This window comes from Salvelinus sp. IW2-2015, linkage group LG2 (genome assembly GCF_002910315.2).
Source record: "Salvelinus sp. IW2-2015 linkage group LG2, ASM291031v2, whole genome shotgun sequence".
In the NCBI taxonomy this organism is placed as follows: Eukaryota; Metazoa; Chordata; class Actinopteri; order Salmoniformes; family Salmonidae; genus Salvelinus; species Salvelinus sp. IW2-2015.
Window position 1 is genome coordinate 20325186 of NC_036839.1, and position 22717 is coordinate 20347902.

The 22717-nt window shown below is 40.8% G+C and overlaps 1 protein-coding gene across 1 annotated transcript in view; it reads left to right on the forward strand.

Moving 5' to 3' along the window:
* Positions 1–22717, forward strand: part of LOC111972869 (parathyroid hormone 2 receptor-like) — a 114023-nt gene that overhangs the window by 3420 nt on the left and 87886 nt on the right. Inside the window, exons 2-5 of the mRNA XM_070446252.1 lie at positions 2229–2328; positions 6043–6153; positions 6362–6489; positions 7130–7227. Of these exons, the coding sequence (XP_070302353.1) occupies positions 2229–2328; positions 6043–6153; positions 6362–6489; positions 7130–7227 (437 nt within the window). The remainder of the gene's footprint in view (positions 1–2228; positions 2329–6042; positions 6154–6361; positions 6490–7129; positions 7228–22717) is intronic.

The window sequence follows — 22717 nt, forward strand, 5'->3', positions numbered from 1 at the left end:
TATGATGAGTAACCTTGGGTCCAGGCTATGATGAGTAACCTTGGGTCCAGGCTATGATGAGTAACCTTGGGTCCAGGCTATGATGAGTAACCTTGCCTGAAACCTGAAGACTTGCATTCTCTCCCCAAGTTAATGCGTAAGGCTGAACCTGTAGTGTAGCGTGCAGGAAACTGTAACATCAGCATGCGAGGGGTGCAGGGGCCAAGTGGCAATTGTGATAGACAGTGGGATATGACACATATCGTCACAGCCTGTAATTCTAATATCTATCCATTCCATCTGCTCATCAATGAAGGTGTATGGTCCCAATGCCCCCCAGTGCTCCACATGCCCCTTGGGCAAGAGATGTTCATCACAGATAGCACACATACGCCTTCCTATCATTTCCATTTCCATTAGATGCTCCCAATGTGTCTGTGTCTGTAACTGTTGAAGTTGTTAGTGTCTATGAGGTTGACCCCTGGTCAACACCATTCAATCATTTACTGTAGGTGTACATGTAATTCAGACTGCCAGTGAGATGTGAAGGGCCATTCAGCTCCAGGCCTTGGTGGACAATGTCAGTTATTTTTTTCAGGAATATGCTTGCAATTCAAATCAAATTTGAAGATATGCATGTGGACTGTGTGCCATTGAAAAATGTGTTCTGTACGAGGACATACACCATCTAAATAGTGATTTACATGGTAATATAAAACACATTCATAATGTTATTTTAAAAGGATATACAACCACGAACAAAAATACAAACTCTTTCAACTCCTTCCTTGTCATATGTCATGGTAAAAACCAAACTTTACCTTCTGAGAAAAATCTATTATCAAAATGAAAATAAATGGATCATTTATCTTGACTCTGGTTCATGCCATTCAATGAGTCATCCACATGCAAAAATAGTTTTTTCTTAACTCAAGAGTGATATGGCATTTGAAGACACCGTACAGTAACTGAACTCAAAAGGGCATAGAGTCATTCAAAGTACTTTAGGCTAATTTGGGCTCCCAGGTGGCGCAGCGGTCTAAGGCACTACATCTCAGTGCTAGAAGCATCACTACAGACACGCGGGTTTGAATCCAGGCTGTATCACAACAGGCTGTGATTGGGAGTCCCATAGGGCGGCGCACAATAGGCCCAGCGTCGTCCGGGTTTGGCCAGTGTAGGCCGCCATTGTAAATAAGAAGTTGTTCTTAACTGACTTGCCTAGTTAAATAAAGGTTAGATTCTAATAAAAAATAATTGAGGAAAGCATATACAGACTTAGAATATGTTTGTTATTCCATAAGGCACAAATATAACAACAGAACATGTTCCAAAACATTTGAAGTTAATATCCTTCACAATATGGTAATGATTGTGCATTCTGTATTGTTTGAACACTGTTCAATATTTTGTGTGTGATTTGAAAGGGAAGCATTGCTTTAATTGTTATTGGGTTCAAATACATGTGTATTTGAGTATCTGGTATTTCAAATACTTTTTTTCTGTGTATTTGAGTATTTTCAAATACAGAGCCCAAAACAAGTACTTTTATTTGAGTATTTGACTGGTTATTTGTAAAAAAAAAATATATATATATATATATATCTTACAAAATTGTATTGAAGAGTATTTTCAAATACAGAGCCCAAAACAAGTACTTTTATTTGAGTATTTGACTGGTTATTTGTAAAAAATAAATAAATATATATATCTTACAAAATTGTATTGAAGAGTATTTTCAAATGCTTATTTCAAATACTATTTTCAAATACCTGGGTTAAATGCATGGGAGTGTATTTGAGTCAATGTATTTGAGTATTTTCAAATACATTAAAATATTCAACCACTTGCCTTTTCAAATAAAATATATCTGAGTACTTACTTTGAATGTACATGAAAGTAATTTATATATTTTAAATTGTATTTGAACCCAGGTCTGGTTGTTATGTCGGTGCATTGTTATAAATGTTTTCTTTGTGTTAACCATTTCCGATCTCTTTGCATTTCCAATCTCTTTCATTACTTGTGAATCATTTGAAAAGTCTGTGACCAATCTTTATATCGCTGTGTGAAATACTGTAAGGCCGTAATCAGATCATAAGGTCACAAGGTCTTTGAGAACATTAGACAACCACTCAGAAGAGATGTTAACTTAGTCTTTTTTTTGTCAGAAACTTGTAACTTGTAAACCTCAATTTATCACAGACAAATGTATGAGACTGACACTAGCCACTGCTTGTCGTCTGCAGGGTGGATCTGATGAGAGTCTGACAGCAGAGGAGCAGATGTACATTCTGTATGACATTAAACTCCAATGCCACCAGAACCTCTCCACCCGCGACCCTGCAGGTAATAACAACATATACTGTGGACTGTAACCTTAAACCTGCCCTAACTTGACATATCTCTATGGTGCTGTATTGCTTCTGTGAGTCATAGTTAAGCAGACATACTCTAAGTAAATACGTTTTCCCTGAAACCAACGTACATGTGGTAAAATAAGACGTCTGCCTCCTGACTGACTTCCAGAATTACAATACAAGTCAAGGAAATAATAAAGCAGTATGCAGTATGGACACTGTCTCATTGGCCAAACGTTATATCCTAATTTGACTTTGGGGCAGGTCGTGTTGTTCTTGACATTACCGTCTCTGGTTAACACACACTATATCAAATCAAATCAACGTTTATTTGTCACATGCACAGGATACAGAAGGTGTAAATGGTACAGTGAAATGGTTACTTGCATAGTGGAGTCTTTTGTTTAGACATGTAGCTAGCTAGCTAAACAATGAACCATAGTCCCAACTCATAAAGTTACTACCCTGCATGAATCTGCAGGTAGCTAACCAACTAGGTTCAACGTTAGCTAGCTAGCTAACATTAGGCTATATCTAGCAATGCCAATGGCTCTGAGATACGAATAATATTACTACACAGATCACACACGTAACGTTAGCTAGCGAGCCAGCCAGCTAGCTAGCTAGCTAACAGTATGCTTTAACTTGCAATAAAAACAACTTTCTGGCTAAATTACAAATGTATAATATCTGAAAATGTACCTAGCTAGACAAGTGTTTTATACAACAGCCTTCTGTGTTCTCTTTTTGACTCTCTCCGCATACTTGCAGTCAAATGCCAGAATTGTCTCCATTTACTAAGCTATCATACTCTGCTTCCACGGGCATTGAACTGATTTCAAAACTCGGTCCTCCAGAAAGTGGAGAGCAACACTTTTGCAATTCATCATGATATCTTTAAAAAAAGCTGTGTGAAAAAGGGTAACCTACACATACGGTGCAGCTCAAGTTATAGACAGAAGTGTGCTACATGGCAGACCAATCCGAACTCATCTCTAGGCATGTCCAGCCCATCCATTATCTCAGCCATTCATGGCTAGCGAGAAGGTTCCTGCCTTTTTCTGTGGCTAAACCAACTAGGCTTGTAATTTAGCAATTGTATTGATATTTACAGATGGCATACACGTTTGTTATTAAGGCACATGAAAGTTCACATGTTCCAGAATGCATTTCTGCCAAAAGACATTAAAATGTCTCTCCTATGAAGTAATGATGTACTTGTCCTCTTGCTCAGTTGTGCACCGGGGCCTCCCACTCCTCTTTCTATTCTGGTTAGAGGCAGTTTGCGCTGTTCTGTGAAGGGAGTAGTACACAGTGTTGTACGAGATCTTCAGTTTATTGGCAATTTCTCGCATGGAATAGCCTTCATTTCTCAGAACAAGAATAGACTGACGAGTTTCAGAACAAGCCTGTAATCGAACACACAAATGCTGATGCTCCAGATATTCACCTAGTCTAAAGAAGGCTTGTTTTATTGCTTCTTTAATCAGGACAACAGTTTTCAGCTGTACTAACATAATTGCTAAATGGTTTTCTAATGATCAGTTAGCATTTTAAAATGATAAACTTGGATTAGCTAACACAACGTGCCATTGGAACACAGGAGTGATGGTTGCTGATAATGGGCCTCTGTACGCCTATGTAGATATTCCATAAGAAGTCAACCGTTTCCAGCTACAGTAGTCATTTACAACATTAACAATGTCTACACTGTATTTCTGATTAATTTGATGTTATTTTAATAGACAAAAAAATGTGTTTTTCTTTCAAAAACAAGGACATTTCTAAGTGACCCCAAACTTTTTGAACGGTAGTTTAAGTATTCACACCCCTGAGTCAATACTTTGTAGAAGCCCCTTTGGCAGCGATTACAACTGTGAGTCTTTCTGGGTAAGTCTCTAAAAGCTTTCCACACCTGGATTGTGCAACATTTGCTCATTATTCTTCAAAATTCTTCAAGCTATGTCAAATTGGCAACCGTTTTCAGGTCTTGCCATAGGTTTTCAAGTAAATTTAAATCAAAACTGCAACTCAGCCACTCATCAACATTCATTGTCTTCTTGGTAAGCAACTCCAGGGTAGATTTGGCTTTGTGTTTTAGTTTATTGTCCTGCTTGCCACATTTCTTGCAAACAGGATACATGTTTTGGAATACTTTTATTCTGAACAGGCTTCCTTTTTTCACTCTGTCATTTAGGTTGGTATTGTGGAGTAACTACAATGTTGTTGATTCATCCTCAGTTTTCTCCTATAACAGCCATTCAACTCTGTAACTGTTCTAAAGTCACCATTGGCCTCATGGTGAAATCCCTGAGCGGTTTCCTTCCTCTCCAGCAACCGAGTTAGGAAGGACGCCTCTATCTTTTGTAGTGACTGGGTGAATTAATACACTATTCAAAGTGTAATTAATAACTTCACCATGCTCAAAGGGATATTGATTTTTTTTTATCTACCAATATATCTTCTTTGCGAGGCATTGGAATACATCCCTCGTCTTTGTGTGAGGGACCTTACAGATAATTATATATGTGGGGTACAGAGATGAGGTATCAAAAATCATGTTAAACACTATTTTTGCACACAAAGTGAGTCCATGCCACTTATGTGACTTGTTAAGCACATTTTTACTCCTAAACTTATTTAAGCTTGCCATAACAAAGGGGTTGAATACTTATTGACTCAAGACATTTTTGCTTTTTATTTTGTATTAATTTGTAAAAATGTTAAAAAACATAATTCCAATTTGATATTATCTGGTATTGTGTATAGGCCTGTGACAACAACATGTTATGCTTTTTAAATTCAGGGTGTAACACAACAAAATATGAAAAAAGTCAATGGGTGTGAAAACTTTCTGAAGGCACTGTATATTCCGTCTTTAGCCAGAGAAGGCCATCGAGATCTACGAACAGTCTCGGAAGAAAAACCCCAAGATGGAGCTCTGGCCTGCAAGATTGGTGGGCTCCCAACATCCACAGTGCCCAACAAACAGTGGGTTAACAGCCTTGCTCAGAGGCAGAACAACTGATTTTTACCTTGTAGGCTCGGGGATTTGATGCAGCAACCTTCTGGTTACTGGCACAACACTCTTCCCACTAGGCTACCTGCCTAGTGGTTAGATGCGCTTTGCAGAGCAACATTTGGGCGAGGCAACAGCCAGTCATTTAGGAATTGATCTAAAACGAGTGAGAGATGTAAAAAAGTCAGGCTTCAACATTTGTCTGTGGTGGATCAGAAGAAGGCGAGACTGCAAGGTGGGTGCATTAAGGGAATAGACACTTGCCTCAAATAGAAGCCTGTCTCCAATAAGCAGCAGTTATGTATTTGTATTTATTAAGCATCCCCAAGGCGGCAGTTACTCTTCCTGGGGTCCAGCAACATTAAGGCAGTTATATACAACTTTAAATATTACATGACATTAAAACACTTATGTTCAGTGATTGAAGCAAATAAACACCCAGGCTATTAATTTAAGTTTTACAGGTAAACAATTTAACCGTTATGATCGAGGCATAAAATCAGCCAAAGTGTGCACTCCTTGTGTTGCATGGGGAAGTGTGTTGAAATATCAATACAGTAAAGCATCAGTATTCCGAACAACCTCCATTCCCAACGTGTTCATATTTCTGAGGTTGTACACCAGTCACATACTGTAGTTGAAATGAGTAAACTCTGAATTCAAAGCATTCTACCTCTCCTCCAGATGACCTTTGCCCCCCTGGTTGGGATGGCCTGGTTTGCTGGCCTCAGGGTTACCCAGGAGCTGTCACCAAGGTCCCCTGCCCCAGCTATGTCTACGACTTCAACCACAAAGGTAATAACCAACTCTACTCTGCATGCATGGAAGAATGGGTTCCACATATAAATAGGATTAAAACACAATATCTCTGTGTGGTTCCCCTTTACCAGTGAATGATTGATAATATTGTCATTTTTTTGTGAATTTTAATGCTTGAATTACCATATGTATTATCTCACATGAACCAAGTGAAGTGCTACAGTGTGTTGTTGATATGTTCCAGGTCACACCTCCAGGAAGTGTGACATCAATGGGTCGTGGGTGTTTGTGGAGAGCCTGAACAGGACGTGGCCTAACTACTCAGAGTGTCTGGGCCCTGGGTTTATGAAGCCAAGCAACGAGAGAGGGAAAGTGGGTACTGTTCTATAGCTACTGTAGATTAATCTTAAATACAAACATAAACCCTCCATGTCACCATATATTGCATGTAAAATCATATGCTTTCATTCAAAGCCACTTATAGTTGACAGTGACACATTGTCACGATCGTTATAAGGAGTGGAACAAGATGCAGTGTGGTATGTTTCCATCCTCTTTATTTGGAAGAGAAACTCAAAGAAAAAACAATAAAGCGTAAACCGAAACGTGAAGCTCAATGTAGTGCTCGCAGGCAACTATACCTAGACAAGATCCCACAAAGCACAATGGGGAAATGGCTGCCTAAATATGATCCCCAATCAGAGACAACGATAAACAGCTGCCTCTGATTGGGACCATACCAGGCCAACATAGATATATAATCACCTAGATGACCCATCCTAGTCACACCCCGACCTAACCAACATAGAGAATAAAAAGCTCTCTATGGTCAGGGCGTGACACACATAGAATATATCAGTATATGTGGCCCATGTGAGGAACAAACCCACAACCCTAGTGTTGCCAGAACCATGCTCAAACCCGCTGAAACCACAACATGACTGTTTCAGCTCATCTAGTAACACCTCTGTATGGGCAGCTTTACGGTTATACATCCCTCTCTCTCTTCCAGCAGAACTTCTTTGAGCGTCTCTATGTCATGTACACTGTGGGCTATGCTGTGTCCTTCAGCTCTCTACTAGTGGCTATCCTCATCATTGGATACTTCAGGTGAGTGTGTGTGTGTGTGTGTGTGTGTGTGTGTGTGTGTGTGTGTGTGTTGTGGTGTTGTGTGTGTGTGTGTGTGTGTGTGTTGTGTGTGTGTGTGTGTGTGTGTGTGTGTGTGTGTGTGTGGTGTGTGTGTGTGTGTGTGTGTGTGTGTGTGGTGTGTCTTTCTGAATAGAGTGTGAGAGGCTGCCAGTTATAATCATTTGATCAATAAAGACTCAGTTTTGCACACAAACACTGAGCCAAACCAGTTTTGGTTTGACTTGTGCAATTGAGCACTATATACTGTAGCTGTTCCGTGGCCGTGCACTGCAAAGGTGAAAATATATTTGTCAACATGTAAATGCAGTCTGCAGAGTAATCCAAAATGAAAGCCACATTTTTGCAAATGTATTAAAAATAAAAAAACAGAAAGACCTTATTTACATAAGTATTTAAACACTTTGCCATTCCACTAAAGTACTCTGCAGCAGATATAAATCACTGATATGTCGTAACTGACAGTCCCCTTCTCTGACATCTGTGGACAGTTGTTTCTCTTCACCCTGTAGAAGTCAAGCAGGTGAGGGAGTGCTCATTTCAAACAGGTCATACATCCAGGGATCCTAAGGCTAGGTGTGATTCTGTTATACTGTGAGAGAGATAGGAGAGAGCAGAGGTACAGTGCAAGAGAGAATACAGTAGACGGCACACGTCAAACGTGTGATTTATGACCCTATGTCATGGGTCACGTGTGTATACCCATATATGGGCATCCTGTCAGGACGTCCTGGCGGGAAGTTATCACGTGCTCTAGGGAGTGCCCATATATGAGCATCCTGTCGTTCCTGTTCTCACGCTTTAGAGGGAGTGTTAATTTATGCATATATTTCATCTGTTCCTTTGAAGCTGTCATGATGATTGATGTGTAGGGACCTTGTTGAACTGGGGGATGTGTTTGAACATTTCAAAGAGTATGGCCCCCAACCTGTTTTAGTGACTTTAGGGCTGTTGTCTATGAAACAGGAATGTCCGGGGTTATTGGGGGGGCAGGCACATTATAAATAAGCCCCAGAACACCACAAGCGGCCACGATAAACCACAAAAGAAATTAAACATGGATTTTGTGATCAGTGACACACCCGTGATGACCGTAACAACGGAAGCAGGACCTCGGTTGAAACATAGAGAAAGGTCAGAGTATAAAGCATCAATATACGATGCGCCATAAAAGCCGTTTCTAAATATGTATAGAACTCAAATACCGCCCGCAACTGCGCTGAAAGATCAAGTGATGATGTCTAATGGACAGCAATTGGATTATCTGTTTGATTACCCGGCCTGTAGAGTGAAACTCTATACCGTAGCCGAAGGAGAAGAATATACAGACCAGACTTTAGGAGTGGACTACGGGTTTGAAGACTGGCAGGTCTTTCGCAAGGTGGTGTGTCCCGAACTGAGAGTTATCACAAAGGGGTATAGCTTGTTCACGGGCTACGAGACCCATTGGGAAGGTACCCCTGACTCCTCAGGAAGAATATTTAATAGGGTGAAAATACAAAGAAAGAATGGACTTCCATGTGGGTGCGTGGAGTTCTATATCAGCAACGAGGAAATCCGCAACCAAAACATTTGTGATGGTGGCCTGACTGGGGATTTTAGGTTGCGTATGCTTATTCCTTTTAAAAGTTGGGACCTAATGGAATTGAAAATGTTAGAGTTGGTGGATGCTCTTTTTGTACAGAGCCAACAATGGCAGAGCATTGTTCGTCTAAGAAAGTGCAAAATATATACGAATCCTGAGGATTATGATTCAAAGGAACCCCAAGAAGGGTCATCCTCAGAAGGGTCAGCCCCAGAAGAAAACTAAGTACGCGGCTGCGTTAACCACGCCCTGATACCAAAGGACTGGTTCAACAATAAAATAAGTGCCCATAAAGCCTCCAGTTCTTCATTTCAGCATATACCATGGATATTCATACAACATACCAGGACTCCGATACGACATGGGGGCCAGACCCTAAGGACTCTATGCCTCACAGCCCTCCATTCTACTCTCCCCAGGCAAGACCCCCGACACCCCCTACATGTACACCGCCTGAGGATGTGTTTGATGGGGTGGTCAGTACTATTTTTGTGGACACCATCAAGGCCTCTGTAGCCGCACTTTTAGACGTGGTGATTGGAGAGTACATAAGAGAAAAATGCATCGGTTGAGAGATCAATCACCCCAGCCAACGACGACATCCGTGTTTATACGACCCCCCACGGTACTACTTCTTTGACCATTTTGAGGAGCTGGGGAAAAGACTGTGGCCCAGCCGTTTTATACCTTCGATGGTCAGAGCCCTGGAGTCTATGGGTCTTGTGCCGTCTATTCCCAGAGTTTACGGGGTAACCGTACGGGGTAACCGAACTGAAGGAGGCGATCTACATCCACGAGAAACTCAAAGAAATCCGGCACACCCTGGTGGATGACAACAAATACAAGGAAGCTTTGGTGGCTGATGTGGTGACTTTCTGGCTCAATAAGCCGCAAGAGACCGAGTAACAATACATATTTTTATTTAGATGTAAAGCAATGGGTAACTATATTCATACGATGTTAGAGAGAATAAATACATTTTTTCTTTTGAGAGAACGTACAAATGTTATGCAGCAAATTATTGAAAATAAAGTGAACAATGTATCATTCTACACAACCCACAATACATGGGCTAATGCAGAGCGTGTGCTAAAAATGGAGCAAATCATGAATCATGTACGACATACGGGCGAGAGTCTACAATGGACACAACTGGTATCCCGTCTTGTGGATGATTCTGAAGAACTAGAAACAAACTTTTACTTTATTTGTTTGAAACACCGTTTAATTGTAACATGTATCATATTTGTTGTTTATATACTTATATAACGGATGTGTGTGTTTTACAAATTCAGCGACACAAGCCTGTAAATCTAAACCAAATATACAGGGTGTTGCATGCATGGATCGTTGAGAAAACGGGGACTAGTATCCTGCTACGTATCCTGAATTGTCTGTATAGGTAATACTTGATGTTTGAAAAATAAAATAAAAATGAAATGTTCTCGTTTTTTGAAAGGGGCTCATTAACGTTATTGTACATCAGAGAGGCAAGAAGGATGACGGAGCAGATGTTGAAAAACATTTATTATACCCCTTCTAACCCAGGGTCTTATGGGGGTAAGGAGCGGTTACAGAGAGCTATAGCTGAAGAAACAGGTAGCAGGTTAGGTGCTGCTCAAGTGAATGAATGGCTAGCAGAGCAGGATGCTTATACTCTGCATAAACCTGTGCGAAAACAATTTCCACTAAATATAGTTTTTTCTACCCATCCCTTGTCACAGTTTCAGGTGGATCTATGTAACATGCAGGCCCTTGCAGATAAAAATGATGGAAATTGCTACATGCTAACAGTTATAGATATTTTCTCTAAAATAGCATTTGTAAGGGTCTTAAAAAATAAGAGTGGGGCAGAGGTGACCCGGGCCTTTGACTCTATCTTGAAGGAAGGAGGAGCCCCAGAAAGTGCAGACTGACGGGGGATTTTTTGTTTTTTAATAATACTTTTCAGAAAGTCATGAAGAACCACAATATCGTACATTTTGCTACAGGTTCGGATTTGAAAGCTTCAGTTGTTGAACGCTTTAACAGAACTTTGAAGGAGAGGATGTTGAAATATTTTACAGCTCACAACACACGTAGATATGTCGATATAGTTAAGATTTAGTAAAGGGTTACAACTCCAGCTACCATAAGAGTATACGGATGAAGCCCTCGAGGTCTCTTCTGAAACTCTTTTCAAGTCTTTTCAAAATCTGTATGGTTTGTTCCCCCTTCACCGTAGAAAAAAAAAGATTTTAAATTCATAGTGGGGTACTTGCGTGCGTATATCCAAGTTGAGGGGTGTTTTCGACAAAAATAAGCAATGTTACAGCGATGAGTTTTCACAGTTACCAAATGTCCTACCACGTATTCCCCCTGTCTAACAAGTTAAAAGATTATGACGGGGAGCTTAATAGAGGGTTCCTTTTATGAGAAGGAACTACAGAAGGTACAGATGGGTTAAAGACAAAGTCTTTCACGTGGAGGAGAATTCTGGATCAAAAAGAGAGAAAAGGGTAAAAATGGGTGTTGGTCCGTTGGAAAAACTGCCCCAAAAACTGCCCCAAAAGTTCAACAGTTGGGTATTAAGCACCGATGTGGTGGAGGCAGCCAGGCGGTGAACTTAAACCCTCAATGGCATGAAAATTACCAACATAATGTTGAGTGTACACAGGAGTGCATCATGTAACACAACGGCTTCTACTGACTCTCCCCAGTATATGCGTCTGCACATACCAGTGGGGAGAACAAGTATTTGAGCCACTGACGATTTTGCCAGGTTTTCCTTACTTACAAAGCATGTAGAGGGTCTGTAATTTTTATCATAGGTACAACTTCAACTGTGAGAGAAGGAATCTAAAACAAAATCCAGAAAATCAGCATTGTATGATTTTAAGTACATTAATTGCATTTTTATTGCCATGACATAAGTATTTGATACATCAGAAACAGAATGAATATTGGTACAGAAACCTTAGTTTGCAATTACAGAGATCATACGTTTCCTGTGAGTGCGTGGAGCGCGAGGTTTGCACACACTGCAGGGGATTTGGCCCACTGTCCCCATACAGACGTTCTCCAGATTCTTCAGGTGTTCGCTGTCGCTGGCAATACGGACTTTTCGGCTCCCTCCAAGAGATTTTCTATTGGTTCAGGTCTGGAGACTGGCTAGGCCACTCCAGGACCTTGAGATGCTTCTTACGGAGCCACTCCTTAGTTGCCCTGGCTGTGTGTTTCGGGTCGGTTGTCATGCCTGGAAGACCCAGCCACGACCCATCTTCAATGCTCTTACTGAGGGAAGGAGGTTGTTGTCAGATCTCGCGATACATAGCCCCATCCATCCTCCCCTCAATACGGTGCAGTCGTCCTGTCCCCTTTGCAGAAAAGCATCCCCAAAGAATGATGTTATCCCACCTCCATGCTTCACGGTTGGGATGGTGTCTTGGGGTTGTACTCATCCTTCTATTCCTCCAAACACGTGCGAGTGGAGTTTAGAGCAAAGCTCTATTTTTGTCTCATCAGACCCACATGACCTCTCTCCCATTCCTCCTCTGGATCATCCAGATGGTCATTGGCAAACTTCAGACGGGCCTGGACATGCGCTGGCTTGAGCAGGGGGACCTTGCGTGCGCTGCAGGATTTAATCCATGACGGCGTAGTGTGTTACTAATGGTTTTCTTTGAGACTGTGGTCCCAGCTCTCTTCAGGTCATTGACCAGGTCCTGCCGTGTAGTTCTGGGCTGATCCCTCACATTCCTCATGATCATTGATGCCCCATGTTTTACAACATATTTGTGTATACCGACATCATATCCTATCAAAGGGTAGGAGAGTTGTGTGCCCCTCCTGAGAACAGTTCATATAGAGGGAAAGGATGGTGATGTAGTCACTGTCACCTACGACAAGCCACACTATGTACCTGTAAGCAAGAAATATATTGAAAACATTCTGCTTGAGCTTAAAACGGATCAGAACGAAAACATCGAATTTACTTATGGTAAAACGATTGTAAAACTCCACTTTAGACCCACCAAAACCTCTCTACAAATCGAATATATTATTAGTATTATATATATATATATTTTTAATAAACATAATACAAATAAATTAAAATGGTTATGGAACACAACCACCATCTCGACCCTAAGCGCGATGTCTCATACTATTTTGATCAAGTGGGTAATGGGTTACCCGGCTATCACGGATCAAGTGGGTAATGGAGGCATATTTCGTAACCTCTTTAGGATGGTTTTACCGTTTATGAAGAGAGGCTTCAGCATAGCCAAACCACATTTAAAATCAGCGGCTAAAAATGTGGTGGTCTATGAGGTTGTAGCCAATGCTATGACCAGAAGGGCGTCACCAGATGCCGAGCATCAAGAAGGCTCGGGGCTTATGCCGTTGTCTTGAAGACCAAAAAAGAGACCTCCGGGTATAAGGTGAAGGCTTGCCCCTAAAAAGCGGAGGTTAACCGTTAAAAGAAAATCAGTAATTCAAAGACGTGGTAAAGTGAGGAGGTCTAGACTAAAAACGTCAAAAATAATTCTCTGAAGTATTTTCTAAAAGAACAAGCAACATGGCTATTTTACACAGCATGTCCTCTGAAGCTATTTTTTATTTATTTTACCGTTATTTTACCAGGTAAGTTGACTGAGAACACGTTCTCATTTGCAGCAACGACCTGGGGAATAGTTACAGGGGAAAGGAGGGGGATGAATGAGCCAATTGTAAACTGGGGATTATTAGGTGACCGTGATGGTAGAGGGCCAGATTGGGAATTTAGACAGGGCTTGATCTTTTCAAGGCCCCCTTAACCCAATTTTCAATAGATAGGTCCTGTTATGTGGAGATTGCCCCACTCTCTGCCATTACAGACAACGGTCCTATAGAATTTTTCATACCAGGCCACGGTGACAACTATCTGGACCTCAACAACACCTTATTGCATTTACATCTCAAAGTGACCAAAAGAGATCGTACTAATATTGCAAACGATGCCAAAGTGAGTCTCATTAATTACCCCTTGGCGACCATCTTCTCCCAAGTGGATGTGACTTTGGTTGAATGCCTAATCAGTCAAAGCAGTGCCACCTACCCTTATAGGGCCATCATGGAGTGTTTACTAAACTACTCCGAAGACACTCTCAAGACACAATTCAGCGCCGGGCTGTTTAGCAAGGATACTGCAGGAGTCTCTATGGAATCGAAGGACTGGCTGCACTGTGCCGAATCTCGAGAGTTTCATCTGCTAGAGCCTATACACTCTGACATTTTCTTTCAAGAACGTTTACTCTTAAATTCGGATGATTTAAGGCTAAAATTAACCAGGGCCAAGGATGAGTTTTGTCTGATGTCCGCCCTAGACGGTGACTTTAGTTTAAAAATGTTGGGGGCAACACTTTATATAAAAAAAGTGTCTGTATCTCCGGCCGTTCGTCTGGGTCATTCACAGGCTTTGATGAAAGGAAATGCCATTTACCCTCTCCAAAGAATTACCATGAAAACCTTTAGCAGACCGTAGAATCTGTAGTCAAGAAAACCTTTTTCTAGGCCCTTTACCCCGCTACATGGTTATAGGCTTGGTTGATCACGCCTCTAATACGGGCAGCTTACATAAAAACGCCTTTAATTTTCAACACTTCGATGCAGAGTATGTAGCTCTCTGTCAGGATGGACGTCAGGTCCCTGCTAATGCTTTCCAACTGCAATTTAATAACAACATATCTGTGCAAGAATTTTACAATCTATTCCTGGCTACCGGGAGGCATCTAAAAGATCTCTCTTTACCTATTGACAGAAATTATTTTGCAGAGGGTTACACATTGTATGCTTTTATATTATCACCTGATGATGACACCTCAGGAAATCTGTCTGTGGTGTCCCAAGGTAACCTCAGGCTGGAAATGCGTTTCCGTACCCCTTTAGCCTGTACAGTTAGCATGATTGTTTATGCATGCTCTGATTCAATCTTGGAAGTGAATGCCCGAAGATAAGTCTTAGTGGATTATTATTAAGGATCGTTGAGCAAAGACATGAATACCCAAGAGCTAGAAGGTCTCATGAGCCGTTTGATTGGAAAACAATTCTTTGGAGTGATGAATTACCTATTGAGAAATGGCCGGAGCGACCGGCCATGTTTATTGTCAATCCCCATCCTAAACACATGCCGGGTGAACATTGGCTTGCTGTGACATTAGAAGACAAAGGAGGAAGAAAAATCGAAACTTTTTTAAATTCCTACAGCTTTCTCCCGGATTTTCACATTTCCCCAAATCTATTAAACAGTTTTTGACCAAAAATGGATCAAAGATCTACTACAGCATCAAACAAGTACAAGATAACCTTTCCACTACACGTGGTCAACACTGTGTATTCTACCTATGCCAAAGAGCTCGTGGAGTTTCTTTTGAAGATGTTAGGTCTCTTTATAATGAGCATTTAAGAAGTAATGATAGCGTTGTAGCTTGTTTTGTTAGAAAATATCAAAAGTGTTCAAGTATGTGTCCTTTAAGATCCTGTAATTAAGGCGTATCTCACGACAAATGTTTCAGGAAGGTCACAAATGTTGAATTGTATAATTTTTCAAATAAAATGTATTGAATTTTATCATAGTCCATCATAAGTCATTCAAGTCTAACCACCCTGAGAGATCAGGATTAGGAAAAAGTCTGGAGACTTTCAGGGGTGTAAATGAGTTATCATCAGCCCATTCAAAGGGGGGAGGGGTTGTTAGAACATCTTTAGGGGTGCTGTAGCTCATTGAAGGTTTTTGTTTTAAAGTTTGAATCTGTTGACGAAGCGTATAGTTGGGTACACCCGAGAGGGGAATGTTGAGGATTGCCAGGGCCTTAAGAAACTGACACCACCCGGGTGGTCTTCTGTCATCAGCAATCTTGGCCGTGGTACTTTTAAGCAAGTCCATCATATGAGGACCTTGACAACAGCGCCCTGAAAGATAAACTCTCCTTTGTCATTCCAAGTAGCGGCCCCCTTTGAGTCTTTTATCTTGTTCATAATGTATCTAACATTTTTCCTGTTACGTGCCGGAACATGTGTCAACATGTCATGCATAAAGTTACCTTCAACAGGCATTTGATCTTCAACCAGTAAGATCGCCGGTCCAGGCGTTACAGGTGCTTGGCTCTCTCTAGGCACGTCATCTTTTAAAGGGTCCGGTAGGGTAAGCGTTAAATGGTTGGTCTTTCTCTCACCTTGTTTTACCAAGGCCAGATACCTTTGCAAGAGGTTTGTGTATTTTTGGACCTTATCATAGCGGTTCCATCCTTTTCGGTCCAAAATATCCTTCATGGCCGTATTCAAATCCTTTTCCACTGTTAGTCTGATATTTTCAGGACCCTGTAATTGCTGTCTATCCAACTCTTGTTGAGGCACCAAGTACATTTTATTTGCCATCACACTCGGTGTTCAAGCCCCACGTCTAGCAGCAATAAGGCTGGTGATGAAGGGCACGGCTATACTTAGTAAAGGTAGAAAAAAAAAACAGACTGTTGAATGCTATGTCTTTTCTTTTGAAGACTGGCCCTTTTATTGGCAAAGAGTTTGATCGCGGTCTTTTGTCTCTTTAAGTTTTTTCATTGAGTCAGGGTGAGTGGAATGCGGCCTTTGAGAAGATTCAAAGCAATCTCACAAAGGGATAATATGAGATCTGAAGAACAGTGACCCAAGAAGGCCTTCCGTTCTTTAGCGGTAGCCCCAACTAGGCTTCTCAAGAGCGGCAGGTTTCTTTTTAAACGCAGAGACATAGCGGTTACTTTTTAGGAATGTAAGCCGCCGGCCACTCCCACGGGAACAAGCTGGTTTGGAGCCTCAGATGTTCTGGACTATTTGATTTTAAATCCATGATTAAATAAGAAAATGGCGCTTTGGTAGCATCCTCATAGCTCTCCATAAAGTAGGTTTTCCTTCCCGGGTACATCTGCTGAGCTAGAGTGTATATTTGTAGTTTGTCTCTAGGGTTTTTGAACAAAACCATATAATTGGCGTTCAAACTAATGGTACGGCTATTTTTACCTTGGTGAAACACATTCTGCACCAAGTAAAGCACGGACAGGTTTCTATGGTGAGTATATTGGGTAAAAGCTCATGCAATTTCAGGATGTTCGCTACCTGCAAATAGCATATCGTCCAAAACCAGCAGATTGTTTTTATGAGGAGGTAAAAGTTCATCATCAGACAGGGATCTGATGGGTATTCGGGTATTCCTTCAACAAACTTGATTTTTATTTTCTTCAACAGCTCATCATACAAAGGTTGATAACATGAATAACACCACACAATATTGTCAGGTTTCTGAGATAATACATGTTCAGAATTCTCTAAAATACTTTTTACAAAACAAGTTTTACCGCTATTGGATGGGCCTGCGATTAAGGCCGAAAATGATAGTTGCAACCTGGGGTCAAAACCTTCTACAGCAGCCATTATATCTTAAGCTTTACGACACACGGGGCTTGTAACATAAGTCAGTAGCCAAAGGGCAAGGTGGTCTATGACAAGAGATTGCTTTTAGTAATGTCACAGCTGTTGAAAGGAGAGGACCAAGGTGCAGCGTGGTGAGCGTACATTTTATTTATTTTTATCAAAATGACGCCGAACAAAACAATAAACAGTACAAAAAACTAACCGTGAAGCTCAAAGGCTATGTGCCCTAAACAAAGTCAACTTCCCAAAAAAACAGGTGGAAAAAAGGGCTACCTAAGTATGGTTCTCAATCAGAGACAACGATAGACAGCTGCCTCTGATTGAGAACCACACCCGGCCAAACACAAAGAAATACACAACATAGAACATAGAATACCCACCCCAACTCACGCCCTGACCAAACCAAAATAGAGACATAAAAAGGAACTCTAAGGTCAGGGTGTGACAAGTAAGTGGGGCATTCCTTAGATGAAAGCCCTTTTTATCCGATCTCTAGACTGCTGAATGAGACCTGTTACAACTTACAAAACCTTAAAAGGAGCTCTAATTCAAACATGCAAAGATATATATTTGATACAATTACCCCATTAAAAACTGTTGTTACAATATCACTTCTCATTGTGTACATTTCAAGATTTCACAAACATAAAACAACTATCTAATTAATGTTTCTCGGACTAACACACCGTTGAGTTTCCTATTTACTAAAGAACAATCACTAAGACAAAACACAAAAAGTTGTAATATATTCTATACATGTCATTCTATACTGAAAACAGGTACATTCTGTAAGATTTTGATGTTGATGTGATAAAACATTTTTTTTTAAATTAATCTCACAATATAGGATAATACTGTTTATTTTATACTTTACTTAAATTGTATTATTTATCTTGTCTCATACCATGCTAATACACTACCAAGCAATGCAAACATATGTGGAATCAACCCCATAACATGTGTGTGTCTTTTTGGATCAATAATTGATCAAGAATACCAATAAGCGTGATCAGATCCTCTTCCCTTTTACGCCATCATATAATGCACAGTCATATGCAAATCCATAAAACTCTGTCAATAAAACATTGAAAACCTTAAGAAGACTACCATGCATATGCATATCCTAGCTTCTGGGCCTGAGTAGCAGGTAGTTTACTTTGGGCACCTCAGTCATCCAAACTTTCGAATACTGCCCCCTATCCCTAACAAGTTTTTAAATGTTTTCATCACTGCCTGGTTCTGGGTATGTTGCCCATGTAACATAATAATAATAAAGATTATGATAATAATAATGTTATGTATTATTATTAAAAAATATATATCTGTCAATCAAACAAATGTATTTCTTAAAACCCCTTTTTGCATCTTCAATAGTTACAACCGTTAATGTTGGATGACCCATATCAATTATTCCTGGTCTCAGCTGGGTATCCTATAGACGTTTTAAATAATTGAAAGATTAGTGGAATCTGTGTTGGTAGCTGGACAGGTAGTATGACTGACAGTGAAGGTGAACAGGTGACAGAGGAATGGATGAGACTGAGGCATGAATTCCTTTAACCATAAAGTGGTATATTTACTGAGTAGTCTGTGCTGCATAACACAGGAAACAGAATAACAGGTATCCCATCAAATTCATAATCACAAAGATCATATCATAACAATCATTCATTTTTACCATAATTAGGGAATTCAACAATCCAGTTTATTAAGAAGTCAACAGGAATCATCCTTGAGTCATTTATGCTCGTAACTACTTATCCTAATCATGAGAAGAATAATACATACAGTGATCGGTTATTCAATCTATAATCCCCATTAGTTTGATATCAGAATCGATCAGTTCAGCAGACAATGACGTTTCATATCTCACCCTTTCAAGTGTCTTCATGTGTACATGTAATTTCATGACATATTAACCATATCGATGGCCTAATTGGCCTGTGATGATCCGTAGGGCCATGATCATTGACCATTCACATTACACAATAGATTTGAAGCGTGCGCTCCAAGCCAGGCTCCGCGGTAATAACTATAAACAATAACTGATGGCCCACTCTCCCGATCGCAACAGATAGTTCAGCTGAAATGTAACAGATTTGGTGGACTTACGTGGATTAATGGACTTCACAGAACTTCTGGATTAGACGGAGTTAAGGAAGAGAAAGCAGCGAGATCGGGTGATGGCGATTTCCTCATTTTATGGTGATGATCCAAATCAATTATTCCAGGTAGCAACTGGGTATCCTATAGACGTTTTGAATGATCCAAATAATTTATTCCCGGTAACAGCTGGGTATCCTATAGACGTTAGATAATATTAACAAATATTTATACGAAATATATACATTTTAACTTATAAAAATAAGTGCAATTGTCATAAATACATACCTGAAAAATTGATGTCCACCCGTTTTAGAATATCTGTAAAAACATATATAACACCGGTTTAATATTAGAGAGAGAGAGAGAGATAGTTCCCAACAGTGCATTAATTTCGTAAGATCAAACAATTCCCAGGAAATACCTAACGCACCCAAAAGCGAAAATATTATTTTCACTACCTCACCTTCAAAATTCTCCATGTGTATAGGCTTGCAGAAAAGCAGGAAAATAGTTTTCAGCTGGGCCGCTGTGTCCTGACTGAGACAAAGTATGGAATGAATTTACAGAGCGATGGGTAAGTTTAGTGTTTTTCGAACGACATCCTCTATGCAAAAATGAACCGATAGTAACGGTATTGTTTAGAAATAAACATTGTTTTTAGGGGGCTGTCTAGACCTTTTATATGCAGGGATGGCTGGATTGCCTTTTGCTTCCTACATCCTCGGGGAAATAACACCTGCTGTGTTTGGTGACACCCAGTATGCATAATGAACCGTTAGTACCGGTGTTGATTAGAAATAACATTGTTTTTAGACCTTAGGGGCTGTCTAGACCGATTATATTGTGGCTGTGGGGTTTGACTTTTGAGCCCCCAAATCCTCTGGAGGGGAAATAAATTCGGATTTGAGAGGCTTATGTGTTAATGACACGAAAGTGCCTACCTGGTTTCAAACACCCCATGCAGACACACACCCTCGAAAAACCCATTGTTTTTGAAACACAAACACATACACGCCCGCACGCTCACGCACGCACACACACCCGTCTTTCCTGAAAACCTTTTTTCTGAGACACACAGGGAGAGAGGGAGCATGATATTCCAGGTGTTAAAGGTGAGATACAATTTTAAAACCCTTTATTTAATTCAAAATATTTAGTACAGACCTTTTAAAACATGCTATAATTAGTACAGACAATTTTACTATTCCTTTCTTACAGATAAAGGGGCTGGCTATAGGGTTATCCCTGACATCCATCCGTTTCCAATTCACCGTCGTCAAGACAGGCTCTCTTGCTCGCTAGATATCCCGCACATTCCACGTTCCGTAAGTTTTCATTCCATGGATAGATCAAACGTCTTGCATGTAGACCCTGGGTATGTCTTAAGGATAGAAGCGCCCAGCTGCGAAATTTTGGAAAAGATTGTCCAGCTTTTTCATCATGGCCAGGTATATACGATAATCTCCCCACTGTAAAGTTAATGACGGGCATAAAATAGTTCACATCCTTGCAGGCTTTGGAAAATACATATGAACTAACTGATTTTGTAGCATTTGAACTATCATATTGTTCACATGCTAAAATTGTCACTTTGTCACACTCAGGGCGTGTTCGATCTGATATAGCGCTAGCCGTATCTTAAGACATTCTCTCATACGCAGCGCAGGAGAAAAARACCCGGGTTTTGCTTGATAAAGGGGGCTGGGCCGCTGTCTGTAAAAAATCTTCACKGTTGAATCCTCCGGTTGGAATATGTAAGCCATATATCCATCACTCATATCCAAAACTCCTTTAAAACATTCAGGGGCCTCACACAAAATGTCCACAATGCTTTTGTCATTGGGTTCTTGACACAAGGCACAAAGTAAACCCAGAATTGGCCTAGGAGACATGTTTAATTTTCAGTTTAATGTTCTGGGTTTATTTTTAATTTCTTGTTTAGTGTTCTGGGGTGCTTGTGGTGTTCTGCGACTTATTATAATGCGTCTGCCCCCCCAATACCCCCGGACATTCCTGTTTCATAGACAACAGCCCTAAGGTCACTAAAACAGGGTGGGGGCCATACTCTTTGAAATGTTCAAACACATCCCCCAGTTCAACGAGGTCCCTACACATCAATCATCATGACAGCTTCAAAGGAACAGATGAAATATATGCATAAATTAACACTCCCTCTAAAGCGTGAGAACAGGACCGACAGGATGCCTATATATGGGCACTCCCTAGAGCACGTGATAACTTCCCGCCAGGACGTCCTGACAGGATGCCCATATATGGGCATACACACGTGACCCATGACATAGGGTCATAAATCACACGTTTGATGCGTGCCGTCTACTGTATTCTCGCTAGTGCATTCGTACCCCTTGATTTTTCCACATTCTGTTACGTTACAGCCTTATTTTAAAATGTATTAAATAATTTTTTGCCTTATCAATCTATACACAGTACCCCATAATGACAAAGAGAAAACAGGTTTTTAGAAATGTTTCCAAATGTATTAAAAATAAAAAACAGAAATATCTTATTTACAGAAGTATTCAGGCCCTTGCTATGAGACTCGAAATTGAGCTCAGGTGCATCCTGTTTCCATTGATTATCCTTGGGATGTTTCTACAACTTGATAGGTGTCCACCTGTGGTAAATTAAATTGATTAGACACACACACCTGTCTATATAAGGTCCCACAGTTGACAGTTCATGTCAGAGCAAAAAACATGTCTTGAGGTCGAAGGAATTGTCCATAGAGCTCCGGGACTGGATTGTATCGAGGCACAGATCTGGGGAAGGGTACCAAAACATTTCTGCAGCATCGAAGGGCCCCTAAAACACAGTAGCCACCATCATTCTCAAATGGAAGAAGTTTGGAACCATCAAGACTCTTCCTAGAGCTGGCTGCCCGGCCAAACTGAGCAATCGGGGGAGAAGGGCCTTGGTCAGGGATGTGAACAAGAACCCGATGGTCACTCTGACAGAGCTCTAGTGTTCCTCTGTGGAGATGGGAGAATCTTCCAGAAGGACAACCATTTCTGCAGCACTCCACCAATCAGGCCTTTATGGTAAAGTGGCCAGACGGAAGCTCTGGCCACTCCTCAGTAAAAGGCACATGACAGCCCGCTTGGAGTTTGCCAAAAGGCACCTAAAGAATCTCAGACCATGAGAAACAAAGAATCTTTGGACTGATGAAACCAAGACTGAACTCTTTGGCCTGAATGCCAAGCGTCACATCTGGAGGAAACCTGGCACAATCCCTATGGTGAAGCATGGTGGTGGCAGCATGTTTTTCAGCGGCAGGGACTAGGAGACAAGTCAGGGTCGAGGGAAAGATGAACAGAGCAA